Genomic DNA, 17371 nt, shown 5'->3' on the forward strand with positions numbered 1-17371 from the left:
GTAATGGACATTATACCTGGTTATTACCACAGGTAGGGACAGGGTAATGGACATTTATACCTGGTTATTACCACAGGTAGGGACAGGGTAATGGACATTTATATCTGGTTATTACCACAGGTAGGGACCGGGGAATGGACATTTATACCTGGTTATTACCACAGGTAGAAACAGGGTAATGGACATTATACCTGGTTATTACCACAGGTAGGGATGGTGTAATAGACATTTATACCTGGTTATTACCACAGGTAGGGACAGGGTAATGGACATTTATATCTGGTTATTACCACAGGTAGGGACCGGGGAATGGACATTTATACCTGGTTATTACCACAGGTAGGGACAGGGTAATAGACATTTATACCTGGTTATTACTACAGGTAGGGACGGGGTAATAGACATTTATACCTGGTTATTACTACAGGTAGGGACAGGGTAATGGACATTTATACCTGGTTATTACCACAGGTAGGGACGGTGTAATGGACATTTATACCTGGTTATTACCACAGGTAGGGACAGGGTAATGGACATTTATACCTGGTTATTACCACAGGTAGGGACGGTGTAATGGACATTTATACCTGGTTATTACCACAGGTAGGGACGGTGTAATGGACATTTATACCTGGTTATTACTACAGGTAGGGACAGGGTAATGGACATTTATGCCTGGTTATTACCACAGGTAGGGACAGGGGAATGGACATTTATACCTGGTTATTACCACAGGTAGAAACAGGGTAATGGACATTGATACCTGGTTATTACTACAGGTAGGGACGGTGTAATGGGACATTTATACCTGGTTATTACCACAGGTAGGGACAGTGTAATAGACATTTATACCTGGTTATTACCACAGGTAGGGACGGTGTAATGGACATTTATACCTGGTTATTACCACAGGTAGGGACGGGGTAATGGACATTTATACCTGGTTATTACCACAGGTAGGGACAGGGTAATAGACATTTATATCTGGTTATTACCACAGGTAGGGACAGGGTAATGGACATTTATACCTGGTTATTACCACAGGTAGAAACAGGGTAATGGACATTATACCTGGTTATTACCACAGGTAGGGACAGGGTAATGGACATTTATACCTGGTTATTACCACAGGTAGAAACAGGGTAATGGACATTATACCTGGTTATTACCACAGGTAGGGACAGGGTAATGGACATTTATATCTGGTTATTACCACAGGTAGGGACAGGGTAATGGACATTTATACCTGGTTATTACCACAGGTAGAAACAGGGTAATGGACATTATACCTGGTTATTACCACAGGTAGGGACAGGGTAATGGACATTTATACCTGGTTATTACCACAGGTAGAAACAGGGTAATGGACATTATACCTGGTTATTACCACAGGTAGGGACAGGGTAATGGACATTTATACCTGGTTATTACTACAGGTAGGGACGGGGTAATGGACATTTATACCTGGTTATTACCACAGGTAGGGACAGGGTAATGGACATTTATACCTGGTTATTACTACAGGTAGGGACGGGGTAATGGACATTTATACCTGGTTATTACTACAGGTAGGGACAGGGTAATGGACATTTATACCTGGTTATTACCACAGGTAGAAACAGGGTAATGGACATTTATACCTGGTTATTACCACAGGTAGGGACAGGGTAATGGACATTTATACCTGGTTATTACCACAGGTAGGGACAGGGTAATGGACATTTATACCTGGTTATTACCACAGGTAGAAACAGGGTAATGGACATTTATATCTGGTTATTACCACAGGTAGGGACAGGGTAATGGACATTTATACCTGGTTATTACCACAGGTAGAAACAGGGTAATGGACATTATACCTGCTTATTACCACAGGTGGGGACAGGGTAATGGACATTTATACCTGGTTATTACCACAGGTAGAAACAGGGTAATGGACATTATACCTGGTTATTACCACAGGTAGGGACAGGGTAATGGACATTTATACCTGGTTATTACTACAGGTAGGGACGGGGTAATGGACATTTATACCTGGTTATTACCACAGGTAGGGACAGGGTAATGGACATTTATACCTGGTTATTACTACAGGTAGGGACGGGGTAATGGACATTTATACCTGGTTATTACTACAGGTAGGGACGGGGTAATGGACATTTATACCTGGTTATTACTACAGGTAGGGACGGGGTAATGGACATTTATACCTGGTTATTACTACAGGTAGGGACAGGGTAATGGACATTTATACCTGGTTATTACTACAGGTAGGGACGGGGTAATGGACATTTATACCTGGTTATTACTACAGGTAGGGACAGGGTAATGGACATTTATACCTGGTTATTACTACAGGTAGGGACGGGGTAATGGACATTTATACCTGGTTATTACTACAGGTAGGGACAGGGTAATGGACATTTATACCTGGTTATTACCACAGGTAGGGACGGGGGAATGGACATTTATACCTGGTTATTACTACAGGTAGGGACGGGGTAATGGACATTTAGACCTGGTTATTACCACAGGTAGGGACAGGGTAATGGACATTTATACCTGGTTATTGCTACAGGTAGGGACGGGGTAATGGACATTTATACCTGGTTATTACCACAGGTAGGGACGGGGTAATGGACATTTATACCTGGTTATTACCACAGGTAGGGACAGGGTAATGGACATTTATATCTGGTTATTACCACAGGTAGGGACAGGGTAATGGACATTTATACCTGGTTATTACCACAGGTAGAAACAGGGTAATGGACATTATACCTGGTTATTACCACAGGTAGGGACAGGGTAATGGACATTTATACCTGGTTATTACCACAGGTAGAAACAGGGTAATGGACATTATACCTGGTTATTACCACAGGTAGGGACAGGGTAATGGACATTTATACCTGGTTATTACTACAGGTAGGGACGGGGTAATGGACATTTATACCTGGTTATTACCACAGGTAGGGACAGGGTAATGGACATTTATACCTGGTTATTACTACAGGTAGGGACGGGGTAATGGACATTTATACCTGGTTATTACTACAGGTAGGGACAGGGTAATGGACATTTATACCTGGTTATTACCACAGGTAGAAACAGGGTAATGGACATTATACCTGGTTATTACCACAGGTAGGGACAGGGTAATGGACATTTATACCTGGTTATTACCACAGGTAGGGACGGGGGAATGGACATTTATACCTGGTTATTACTACAGGTAGGGACGGGGTAATGGACATTTAGACCTGGTTATTACCACAGGTAGGGACGGGGTAATGGACATTTAGACCTGGTTATTACCACAGGTAGGGACGGGGTAATGGACATTTATACCTGGTTATTACCACAGGTAGGGACGGGGTAATGGACATTTATACCTGGTTATTACCACAGGTAGGGACAGGGTAATGGACATTTATATCTGGTTATTACCACAGGTAGGGACAGGGTAATGGACATTTATACCTGGTTATTACCACAGGTAGAAACAGGGTAATGGACATTATACCTGGTTATTACCACAGGTAGGGACAGGGTAATGGACATTTATACCTGGTTATTACCACAGGTAGAAACAGGGTAATGGACATTATACCTGGTTATTACCACAGGTAGGGACAGGGTAATGGACATTTATACCTGGTTATTACTACAGGTAGGGACGGGGTAATGGACATTTATACCTGGTTATTACCACAGGTAGGGACAGGGTAATGGACATTTATACCTGGTTATTACTACAGGTAGGGACGGGGTAATGGACATTTATACCTGGTTATTACTACAGGTAGGGACAGGGTAATGGACATTTATACCTGGTTATTACTACAGGTAGGGACGGGGTAATGGACATTTATACCTGGTTATTACTACAGGTAGGGACGGGGTAATGGACATTTATACCTGGTTATTACTACAGGTAGGGACGGGGTAATGGACATTTATACCTGGTTATTACTACAGGTAGGGACAGGGTAATGGACATTTATACCTGGTTATTACTACAGGTAGGGACGGGGTAATGGACATTTATACCTGGTTATTACTACAGGTAGGGACAGGGTAATGGACATTTATACCTGGTTATTACCACAGGTAGGGACGGGGGAATGGACATTTATACCTGGTTATTACTACAGGTAGGGACGGGGGTAATGGACATTTATACCTGGTTATTACCACAGGTAGGGACAGGGTAATGGACATTTATACCTGGTTATTACCACAGGTAGGGACGGGGTAATGGACATTTATACCTGGTTATTACCACAGGTAGGGACGGGGTAATGGACATTTATACCTGGTTATTACCACAGGTAGGGACAGGGTAATGGACATTTATACCTGGTTATTACTACAGGTAGGGACAGGGTAATGGACATTTATACCTGGTTATTACCACAGGTAGGGACGGTGTAATGGACATTTATACCTGGTTATTACTACAGGTAGGGACGGTGTAATGGACATTTATACCTGGTTATTACTACAGGTAGGGACAGGGTAATGGACATTTATACCTGGTTATTACCACAGGTAGGGACGGGGTAATGGACATTTATACCTGGTTATTACTACAGGTAGGGACAGGGTAATGGACATTTATACCTGGTTATTACCACAGGTAGGGACGGGGTAATGGACATTTATACCTGGTTATTACTACAGGTAGGGACAGGGTAATGGACATTTATACCTGGTTATTACCACAGGTAAGGACGGGGTAATGGACATTTATACCTGGTTATTACCAGTATATTACTAATATGTTTATATAAATTTGATGAAAAATAAAAATTGCATCACACAATATATGATTTTTTTATAAAATCTCATTTGATGGCATAAATTTTAAACCTTGTGTTATGAAACTTGTTCTTCAGGTTGTTAAGTTTGAATTTTAGTTGACATCGTATATATCACAAATATGCAGTGCGCCGATCTTATTCGAATTTTTGATTCCCCCCCCCCCCCCCCCCCCCCCCCCCCTTATTTTCTCATGAATATGAGTTACATGTACCAGGTTTATGATAAATGTAATCTCACACTCTTGTCAATGTAATATATGATATTTTCATGAGCCTTTTAACATATTACATTGTAGCATCTTGTATGTATAATTTATTTGTTTATCTTTGATATCCAGATCTGATACCGGTAAGTCAGATGCCCAGGAATCAACTGATACCCCCGGGATGTGTCCAACTCCAGACAGTACACTTTCCACTGGAAGTTTCCGATCTGGATTCTCCCAGTTTTCTTATCCAGGAAGTAACAGCTCACACTATCGACTCCCGGAGAAACTTAAGATCATCAAGCCACTAGAGGGTAGGAGTTTTAGCACTGTAGCAATCCTTGTCCACTTACTGGAATTTCCATAAGTGAAATTTTGGATGTTCAATTTATAATCCCAGGAAAAGTAAATTAAATAGGGACTTATGACACACATATACCTTAAAACTACACATGTTAAGCTGCTATTTCTGTTGAAGTTCTGTAGATATATCCAAGGTAATCCAAATCAGTAATCATTGACAATGTAACCTTTCAGTCCATTCTTTTCCCAATTATTGCTGTTAAAATTTGAAAGTCTGTATTCAAATCAGTTGAAGAGAATGCCTTTTGTTTCGGATATAGATGTTTTTGATAAAGTTTTTTAATCTGTATAAATCTGTGAGAATTTCAGAAACCATCACCTTAAAACTGTCACATGGTGTGATTAGAGTGTTTGTGTAAATTATTACCATATAAAGGTTTGACCTTTTGCTTTGACCCCAGGTTCTGTCACTCTGCGCCATTGGCAACAGCTGGCCACGCCCCACCTGGGAGGAATCTTTGAGTCTCGTCCAGGGGTTCAAATTAAGGGCGAGAGGAAACTGGAACTGAATGAAGAAGTGTACAATCTTAGTGACTTAGAGGAAGATGGTATGTCTTTTTAATGAATGGGAAACAGAAAATGTCGGTATAAAGGAATGGGAAACAAAATGTCAGTATAAAGGAATGGGAAACAAAAAATGTCAGTTTAAAGGAATGGGAAACAGAAAATGTCATTTTAAAGGAATGGGAAACAGAAAAAGTCAGTATAAAGGAATGGGAAACAGAAAATGTCAGTATAGAGAAATAGAAAACTGAAAATGTCAGTATAAAGGAATGGGAAACAGAAAATGTCAGTATAGAGAAATAGAAAACTGAAAATGTCAGTATAAAGGAATGGGAAACAGAAAATGTCAGTTAAAATTTTTTAAAAGATTATCACATCAGGAGGTTCACAGACAAATAATAACTTGATGAATGATAACAACTAATGATCACATGTTGCTGTTATCAAAGAAAACCAGTATTTTGGTTGATGTCACATGATTCTTTATATCACGTTTTCCTCTCACATCGAGAGTCATAAAATGTCTGGTATGTTACAGAGGATTACGAGGATAACGGAGAGTGCTACAAGAGATTCCAGGAGAGTTCCACAATAAACACCTACACAAACTCCACAGTGAAACATCCAACACAACTTGTCGGGTAAGTGAGCTTCGGTGTTGTCGTCGCTGTTTACGATTCTACCTTATTGTTTCTGATTCCAATCCAGTCATGTGATGTATGTGCCATATTGTTGTTTTCGTGAAACACTTTTTGAAATATTTTTAATATTGCAGTTTATTTCTGTTACAAATTTCTGTTGATTTGATGATTTATCTTGATTTCAGTTTTAGCTATTACATTAATTTTAGAGTCGGACTAAGCCCTACCAGTAGACATGAAATTTTCTGCTTCATGTTTGTACCAGTTATTAAATGCATGGACATTTTTAGAAAGTTTTTTTTCTGCACAATTATTCAAAGATGTTAGTTGTCTCCCCTTCCTTAAGATTCTGACCACTAGATGGCAGTACTGTAGTGATAATGTGCCATCATTTGTTTACAGTGAGGAGGAATCGGAGCTTGACTCTGACGTAGAATGTATAGAGTAAGTTGACTTATGGCAATCAATTGCTATTGAATTGGAATTTTCAAAATTTCATCCCAAGGCCAAAGAAGAAAAAAGAAAAAAACCTAGTCAATTGTAGCTCCCTGTATCTAAATGTATGGCCCACACTTCCTCTCCTTCCAAACCTTCCCTAACAGCATCATAGTACCTCGCTACAAGTTTCTCAATCAGAAAGAATCTGTATACCATCCAAACTGACATTTCACCACTCAAAACGTACCATATCTGTTAGCTCATCCAATTCACAGATACACAGTAGTGGAAATATATATATGATAGGCTAAATGATGTTGGAAAGAAAGAGAGAGAAAAAAAAATGTTTTTTTTTTTGAAAATCTGTAGAAGTTCTACTAATATGTATAATTCCAACTCAAAAAGTTTTTTTTATTTTAATTCCCCATCAACAAGCTACAATTGACCAGTATTACAAAATGTCATGGTTTAGTAAGGCTCTTACGGCTGTCTGCTTTGATGTAACTTCACAACTTCAGATTACATAATCACAGTTGTGGTCTTAGCTGTTTATAGTGCATGCACCTTTTTTGATGGACACAGAGCTGCCTCTGCCCTGAGAAGCATGATTTGATTTGTGATGTCACTCACAGTAAAAGTACCACGTTTTTCCCTGAAGTCTTTTCTTCATTAACATGTTTAATTCAGTAATGCATGCATGTTTGGTACCTGATAGTTATACGCTTTATATGCTAATGGCTTGGTTTAGAGTTGTTTGGTAAATTTCAGTATTATAAACTACATCAGCATTTATCATATTGAATTTTCACAGGAGGATCCAGAGTAATTGACTATTTCTACTATAGGTGAACTAATTACAGGTGTACGATGATGGCTGACTCTCATGTTCTTCATAAGTTTATTCTTTTGTTTAATATGTAACTACAAAGATTGTGAAAACATTTAATTTTTTTGATAATTTATTTTGTCTTATAATACTGTTTACACGCTATTTGCGAACTTGTTGTAAATTCTCTTGGGAGATGATACAGCCACTCATTAAAGGTTATTTTGACATTTATAATTGTTTATATATATAACAGATGATATGTTACATGATAACAAAAAAACATGGTTGTCGTTATAAGCATAAAGAGTTATCAAATCTGGCTGAACTGTTCAGAACAAGTCTCTTACTAATTCAAAAAGATAAGATATCCCCAATAGCCAGATTGTGAAATTTTTAATTCATTAAAATTTGATGCTTCCATTTTAAATGAAAATCACTAAATTTTTCACCCCGCACAAATTTTCACCCAAAAGTCAGGAAAATAAATCTACCTGTAGATTACAATTCCTGCAAGAATTCAAAATGTCATTGAACTAAACAAGTATATAGCTCTATTTATGTTACATGGCTTGGCCAGCTGATATATCCTACTATTGAGAGTACTAATGTATTAGGACGGTCTGTAGGGTCAGACCTAGTCTGTAGTGTTATAGCCATTTAGGCAGCGTAGAGTTTGTTAAGTTCAGCCTTTTGCTTGTGACTTATTAACCTTATTTATCAATTTCAAAGGGTCAATATATTTCGTGGTTGCTCTGTCTGACCTAGTTCAAGGATATTAAATTTTGTGCAAGCACACTTTTATAAACATTCTGCAGTAAACTTTCTAAATCGATCATATTATATAGAAAAATACATATATTAATGATGGGGAATATGGTGAAATTGAATTCCTCTCAAATATACCAACTATATACTGTATTTGTCAAATACTGGTACTGCGGTATTGAACGTATTGTTTGTCAGTACATATAAAGTTCACATAAAAATTGATTTAGCAAAATGAGATCACTATTGAATATTTACTTATTTTCAATAGCTAATATATGTTGAGAAATTTCTTATTTTTAAATACAGAATCAAAAAAATGATTTTTTTTTTTGTAGATCAACATCAACAAAATCTTCAACACCTCGGCTCACTTCAATGGTTCAGTCGAGCGGAACGACGACCTATAGCATGTCGCTGGGACTAGCAGCCATCTTAAATGAGCGTGACTTTGCGAGTTCTTCTGACAAGAAAGTCAATACATCAGGAGCCAGCCAGGCGTCACGAACATCGGGCTGTTTGGTGTCCGAGTCTCACTTTGATTTGTCAAAGTCAAAAGCACAAGCCGTAACAGTGACTTCATCCTCTGGAACTGGTGTTGCCTTGACAACCAGTTCTCCAACAAAAACATCACCGGAGAGGACTCATTCATTGGCGGGTGTGGACTACCAGGAGGGAAATCTCCTCAATCGTATCAAAAACACAGGTTTTTCACTGTATGGTTATCTCGGGAAAATGGGCCAAAGGACAGACTCTGTGGTGTCATTACCGGAACAACTTAACGAGAAGAAAAACACTTCACAGAAAGGTGCGATTCCTAAAGTGTCTGTGTCACCGACTCAGTCATCTTCTGTTGATAATCTTGTGACAATTGCCGCCCCACCAGAGGGCGGAGCTGAGGCTTCCAAGTCAAAATCTGCTGCAACAATATTTGGAGGAGGAGCGTCTGGGGGTGGAGTTCTTGGTGCATTGACCTCAATTAGAAAAAGTGGCATATTTTAAAAAATATGACTTTTATATTTCTGTATAACATTTTAGGCTGGTTTGATGTATGGACTTTCTACTAAGTAGATATAAGCATACTCACAGTAGTGACAGATGATACGATGATCAAAAATGTTGAAGTGCTCATTTTTAATTGTCCTTGTGAAGCTAATTGTGATAATAAAACTTTACACAGGGGCAAAACTTTATTTCTTAGAGATACAAGAGCCATTTAACCTAAGATGAGAAATCACACAATTATTTAATGAATATAATTTCTTGCCCCTGTGCTACACTAGCCAAGGGAGGTAATCGAGATATAACACAATTATTTAACGAATATAATTTCTTGCCCCTGTGCTACACTAACCAAGGGAGGTAATCGTGATATCACATGACTGATTAGTTAACATTATTCCAATATTGCAGTGTTCACATCTAAATTATAATTTGTTTGCCCCCCCCCCCCCCCCCCCCCCCCGTCTTGTTAGGACAGAAATCTCATCTGTGTTTTAGTCTCCTTGATGTACTAGTCATGGTGTTTATAGTCAATATGAATGCCAAAACAAAAAGAAACAAATGATGATGTCCCTTAATCATTGTGAGAGGCTTGGGTCCAGTTATACTCTCCCACGTGTAACATTGGCTGGATCTAATCATCTTCTATTCATTTGAAATATTTTTCTTCAAAATGACTAAATTCATTTTACAGCTAAAGATGCATATTAATTTAAGTAATTGGAAATAACAAACTGCTTAAGTAAATCTGTCTGCTGAATCAATCTATTCTGACATTCATCCACATAAAAAGGGCATTAAAGTTTATCTTTTTGAGTTATTTCCAAAAGTGAAGGAATTTAGAAATATTCAGTCCTGAGCTATATGGCATTACTGATGGAAAACACGAACTTTGTTCATGGTATACGGTATGAGTACAGCCATGGTAATGATTAGAGTGATTTTTCTGCAGTTTATCTTGTGTTCAATTTTTGGTTCTCTTAAAACTAATGCTTCATGGCTAAAAAGATAATTAAAAACAATGTCGAGCAAATTTACTGAAGCTCAGAAGGAGAAGGAAATCACTTTGTAACCAAGTTACATTTTATTTGTGTAAAAACAACATGTTCATCTTGATTTGAATATTAATAACATTACCCACAAGTTTATCTTTTTGAATTTTTGTTGAACATGACGATTACTAAGGTATGATATAGAAATCTAAAAACTTAAATGAATTTTAAAAGAGAGCGTTCTTTATCAAATTTAGATCAAGTCAAACTTGTTTCATAACTTAATTGTTGTAGTTGTTTTATTGGCATGAAACTTTCAGTATAGATTTGAGTTGATTTATGTGATAGTTAAAAACTTTGAGTTTTTTTATTTGTACACTTTTTATGCCTATATATTTGTGCATAATTAAGGGAACGGAATATCTAAGATACAGTTGTACTAGCTAAGTTGATGTTGTGTGCATTTTGAACTTATTATCTCATGCTGTGACCTTTGAACTTGATGAACTTATTTGCTTTGAATTTTTGCTGCACGACCTTTGCATAAATAACCTCTCTAGCTCAATTTCTCGTCCAATGAAAACACTTGTTACACACGTCTGTCAGACCACTATACCAATGCGATATGAGAGGAGTGCAGGAACATCACTAGACATCAAGCTTATATTCTAAGCTGATTTCTGATTGGTTCTCTGCAATTGTAGCAATTGACAATCATGTCACATGACCTCAAAGGCCAGCTGAGTTTTGTAAGCTGAATTCTTATTGGATTCCGCCAACATCAGAGGGATTTCCCCATTACCTCAAACCAACAGTACAGAAATGGGATACAGGAGAAAAAGACTCAATGTGCTGAAGGCCGAGCGGAACAGATTTGGTTTCGCTAGATCTGTTCATGCTGTGTATTACATTCTTTATTTATGCCATGAATTTTCAAGATTATTTTTATGATTATGTATATTCCTCACCGTGTTTGTAAACTTTATACCTGTGATTGTGTTTTAAATAGTTTTGTAGTCATATTATACTGATGTTGTTCATTACATACTCTGTTGAGAAATAGTAGCCATTATTTAATTGAAGTCTTGAAGACGGCAAATAATTTTCACATAGTTACCTGTTATCAGTGTCATAATACCCATAAAATAACAACCCTGTTATCAGTGTCATAACACCCATTACATAACTACCGTGTTCTCAGTGTCATAACACCCATTACATAACTACCGTGTTCTCAGTGTCATAACACCCAAACATGACTACCCTGTTATCAGTGACATAACACCCATCACATAACTACCCTGTTATCAGTGTTATAACACCCATCACATAACTACCCTGTTATCAGTGTCATAACACCCATAACATAGCTACCCTGTTATCAGTGTTATAACACCCATCACATAACTACCCTGTTATCAGTGTCATAACACATCACATAACTACCCTGTTATCAGTGTCATAACACCCATCACATAACTACCCTGTTATCAGTGTCATAACATCCATAACATAACTACACTGTTATCAGTGTAATAACACCCATCACATAACCACCCTGTTATCATTGAGGTGACACTCATTACATAACCACCCTGTTATCATTGAGGTGACACTCATTACATAACCACCCTGTTATCATTGAGGTGACACTCATTACATAACCACCCTGTTATCATTGAGGTGACGCTCATTACATAACCACCCTGTTATCATTGAGGTGACACTCATTACATAACTACCCTGTTATCATTGAGGTGACACTCATTACATAACTACCCTGTTATCATTGAGGTGACACTCATTACATAACTACCCTGTTATCAGTGTTATAACACCCATCACATAACCACCCTGTTATCATTGAGGTGACACCCATTACATAACCACCCTGTTATCATTGAGGTGACACTCATTACATAACCACCCTGTTATCATTGAGGTGACACTCATTACATAACTACCCTGTTATCATTGAGGTGACACTCATTACATAACCACCCTGTTATCATTGAGGTGACACTCATTACATAACCACCCTGTTATCATTGAGGTGACACTCATTACATAACCACCCTGTTATCATTGAGGTGACACTCATTACATAACTACCCTGTTATCATTGAGGTGACACTCATTACATAACCACCCTGTTATCATTGAGGTGACACTCATTACATTTGTTATGGATGTGTAATAACCCTTGTGGCTGTTCCTGTAGGTTCCTATTATTTTATCACCAAAGAATGAGATATAGTTTGAAAACAGTGCCCTATCATTGGACTTACTTCACTCAGCTTGATAATCTTAATCGATCTTATACAAAATAGAAAATCATGTAATGTCCTTTGTATAATCATTTCTCCTGGCTTTCAAACAAGATTTTTATCACAGGCATTTCAAACTTTTTAAAATCTACAAATATAAATCGGATTATCCTCGAATGTGAGGTTTTAATGACCAACTGGTAGAATGAATCAGATTCCGAGGGACAAGACAGCCATAGTTAGTTTTATATATAGTCTAAGATTGATGCCTAACACAACAGTTTACAGATGTCTGAGATGATTTGAATTTGTTTTTGGATATATATAGGACAAATAACTACTTTCATTAATACCCTATTTTTTGTGTGTGCCAAAATTTTGCTACCAAAACCCTGTCATTTAAAATCATTTTATTTCTTGATGTGAACATTGTCAAGTAAATCAGTTCCAAACACTGGTGACAAGGTCAGTATATGAAGAATACATGATTTCTCAACAAACATTACTATTTGTTTGTTAGAATCATGCAAAGAATCATACAATACACCTCTCCAATCAAACTTAGTTGTCTGATAACTCGAAGTATAAATTCAGTTTAATCAGTAAATATTTTACGTAAAGCATACTCGGTTGAATTCATGTGATAAGTGTTTTCACTACCCGAGCTGACTTCGAGATACAGAGGTTTGGCTGTGTTTGATACATCTTTTCACCATCACACTCCTTGTTGATTATTTCCTGAACTAAAAGTCATTCATTCTTTTTTTTCCAATAATTTCATTCTGAAATCCTCAGTGATCTTTCTACTACAGCTAACAAAATTGAGTTTGAAACATGGTGTTTTTATACCAATAAAAAAAATTCACTTGATCCTGCAAATTTTAAACATTCACATTCTGTCTCCAGTTTTCTTGTGAATAGAATTATTTCTAATCATCAGGTTTAATGAATTGGTTATAAATGACAGGGATGTAGATGTTCTCATTGTGTTCACTGTAAAACAGTTCTCCACTGTACAGCATGAAATGTTAGTGTGGACTTTCTTTCCTGATTTTGAGCTTTCAAAATATGTCATGGCTACAAACTGTAATGCAAAAATAATGTAACAATAATATATAAAACAATATTTGTTATATTTATATTTGTAGTTCCATAGCAACCACACAAAAAATAACGAAAGTTTATACACACCAAGCGTTTCATGTTATACAGAATTCCTTGTATATAATTTGTGTACATACAGCATCGCAGTGTTATATTATCTTACTGGTGACCAGCGGGCCGTGTCCTCACACAGAATATGACCAGTGGGCCGTGTCCTCACACAGAATATGACCAGTGGGCCGTGTCCTCACACAGGACGTGACCAGTGGGCCGTGTCCTCACACAGAATATGACCAGTGGGCCGTGTCCTCACACAGAATATGACCAGTGGGTCGTGTCCTCACACAGGACGTGACCAGTGGGCCGTGTCCTCACACAGGACGTGACCAGTGGGCCGTGTCCTATCACAGAATATGACTAGTGGTCCGTGTCCTATCACAGAATATGACCAGTGGGCCGTGTCCTCACACAGAATATGACCAGTGGGCCGTGTCCTCACACAGGATGTGACCATGCAGTGGGTCTTGTCCTCACACAGGACGTGACCAGTGGGCCGTGTCCTCACACAGGACGTGACCAGTGGGCCGTGTCCTCACACAGAATATGAACAGTGGGTCATGTCCTCACACAGGACGTGACCAGTGGGCCGTGTCCTCACACAGAATATTGTTGTGTGTGGTTTTGAAATTTATTAAACTCACTTTTAGTCTTGAAAAGTCTTGAATACTATTCTGTGGTCTTGAAAAACCTTGAAATATGATACGAAAATACCATAAACATGGGAAAATGTACTTCCAATTCAAATTGGAAGAGCAACTCTTTGTTTTAATCTAAAGTTATTGACCTGTAAGGTGTGTCTGTTCATTTTGTGACTAAGTTGGATATAGGTGTATCCCTTATCAATATCCATAGTTCATTTCTCAATCCCTGTACACAGGCCCCCGTGTTACCAGTGAGAAAGCTTGTACATGTCTGCTGCTAGTATGTTATTTTTAGCTTGATACACAAATACAACAATGTATTTTCACTGTGATACAATAATGTATATATAACGTTTTTGCCTATAAACATGTCATAATATATTTGTTCGTGTAGAAATTATCGTTACATTCAGAAATTTGCTTATGATGTTGATAAATAATTTTATTCATCAACAATGACCTTGCTCCAAAACATTGAAATATATTGAATATTTTTATTTTAACTTTAGGATCAACCATTTTTACAGATGAAATTTTCCTTCGGGACTTTGTAAATTATCAATTGATGAAATTTGAACTCCAAAAATACATTTTGTCCAAGGAAGTTTTATTTCTTTTTCTTAAAAATTGCAAGGTAAAATAATACTACTACATTAGTAAGAGTTTTGCATTCCATCAGTAAGTTTCCAAACTCCACTGTAGAACGGTGGCCGATCTTATAATTAATTAAAGAAAAATCTTTTTCTAATATACAGTATGCTTGGTACAGATATATGTCTGAATGTTTGATTAGAGACTGTTGATTATTGTTTAATTTTTCTGTTTCGTCTAATGTGACCCGATTATTGTTTAATTTTTCTGTTTCACCTGATGTGACAAGAGTATTGTTTAATTTTTCTGTTTTGCCTGATATGTGACACAATTATTATTTGTGAAATATTTTCATTTTCTTGTTTTCCAAGCACTTGTTAAGTTATAGATTTATTTATGGTTACACCAAATCTGCAATATATTTTTATCAACTTACTGTTTGTAGAAGTTCAGATAATTGTTTTTAGCTGTTTAATTTGTGCTATATAAGTTTTGATTCTATTTATAAAAACTAACAAAAGCTATGCAAGTGTTCTTAAATTTAAGTTTGACAGGTTTATAAATTAAGGTGAAGAAAAAACTGTGTTTTTCATTTGTCTGTAAACTGATGTGTTAACCCACAAGGAATTGGCACAAATTCTGAACCCATGGTCTATTTATATGTAATTTATTATGAAGATTCTATTACATATTTATTGACTATGGGTTCAGAATTTGTTCCAAAGTCCCGGGTTCTAAACTTTTAACACACCAAACAGAAAACATTTGATGAAATACATCAGAGTGAAGCCTCATTGGTTGGGCTGTAGATATTGTTTCTAGGTAAAAACCTGGAATCAAAAAAATGATTCCAAACTTGTACAGCTAGACAGATGATCTTAGACTGATAAGATACCATTGTATCTTTATAATGTTTAAATCGTCAGGAATATTACTGCTTTAAAATAGCGTGAATCACCTGAAAACACTACTATATGTCATAGGATGCTGCAGGCCGGCCGATTTATTATCCGACGTTTTTGTGTCGACATACGACACCTGTCAATTAAAGTTTCTCACCGAGTTGAACCTCTAATATTGTTGAAGTACAGAAAACAATGATTTTGGGCATTATTTTTAAATGCTAAATTCTAAATATTATCACCCGTACTTATATATTTATAAAAATTTCTTTTAAATAAATTATTATGATAAATATAATATTATCAAAAAGCCAATAATAAGTATTTATTAAATTAATTATACACCATTCAATCATTCTTGAATGTTATCTCCTTATTTCGATTGACAACCAAGTCTACTTTTTTCGTGGAGATGTTTACTATACAAGAAAGAATTGAAATGGTATTCTGTATGTATCCAGTGATGTGACCATGTCTGTCAATAAGCCCACCCATATCTTGTACAGTCTGTGTATTGTCTGTGGTCTATGAAATTTGAGAATGCCTTCTGCCGGTTATCTGATGAAGGGGACTGTCTGAGTGGATTATCTGACAAAATCTCTTCCAAGAAACATGAAAACTGTGGACTATATAATATGCGTTCAGGTATCCCATAGGCAGTGCACTAGAGTGGGCTATCTATCATAGACTTTTAATTATAAAACAATTGTTTCGGCTTGTGTAGGCAATACACAGTAAATTACAGTTCTTCAGGAAAAATGCTGTTTTATTGTCCTGTAACAAGCCCACCCCCGACATTGTGTCAAAGTTGATGTTCTGTCCCCCTGGATAATTATCTCAATTACAGGATAACTATGGTAACAAGTAAATCTTTATTACAATTACAGGATAACTATGGTAACAAGTAAATCTTTATTACAATTACAGGATAAATATGGTAACAAGTAAATCTTTATTACAATTACAGGATAAATATGGTAACAAGTAAATCTTTATTACAATTACAGGATAACTATGGTAACAAGTAAATCTTTATTACAATTACAGGATAACTATGGTAACAAGTAAATCTTTATTACAGTTACAGGATAACTATGGTAACAAGTAAATCTTTATTACAGTTACAGGATAACTATGATAACAAGTAAATCTTTATTACAATTATAGGATAACTATGGTAACAAGTAAATCTTTATTACAGTTACAGGATAAATATGGTAACAAGTAAATCTTTATTACA

General features: G+C 36.8%; 1 protein-coding gene and 1 long non-coding RNA gene across 2 annotated transcripts in view; both read left to right on the forward strand.

Moving 5' to 3' along the window:
* Positions 1-10017, forward strand: part of LOC117320925 (trafficking kinesin-binding protein 1-like) — a 50070-nt gene extending 40053 nt beyond the window's left edge. The window contains exons 12-16 of the mRNA XM_033875405.1: positions 5165-5346; positions 5797-5943; positions 6438-6540; positions 6943-6984; positions 8911-10017. Of these exons, the coding sequence (XP_033731296.1) occupies positions 5165-5346; positions 5797-5943; positions 6438-6540; positions 6943-6984; positions 8911-9574 (1138 nt within the window). The 3' untranslated portion in view covers positions 9575-10017. The remainder of the gene's footprint in view (positions 1-5164; positions 5347-5796; positions 5944-6437; positions 6541-6942; positions 6985-8910) is intronic.
* A 2002-nt stretch (positions 10018-12019) lies between these two features.
* Positions 12020-15360, forward strand: LOC117320927. Its single transcript, XR_004531183.1, has 2 exons — positions 12020-12434; positions 12731-15360. It is a non-coding gene; the product is annotated as an uncharacterized LOC117320927 (long non-coding RNA).
* The last annotated feature ends 2011 nt before the right edge of the window (positions 15361-17371 follow it).

The sequence above is a fragment of the Pecten maximus genome, unplaced genomic scaffold (assembly GCF_902652985.1).
Source record: "Pecten maximus unplaced genomic scaffold, xPecMax1.1, whole genome shotgun sequence".
In the NCBI taxonomy this organism is placed as follows: Eukaryota; Metazoa; Mollusca; class Bivalvia; order Pectinida; family Pectinidae; genus Pecten; species Pecten maximus.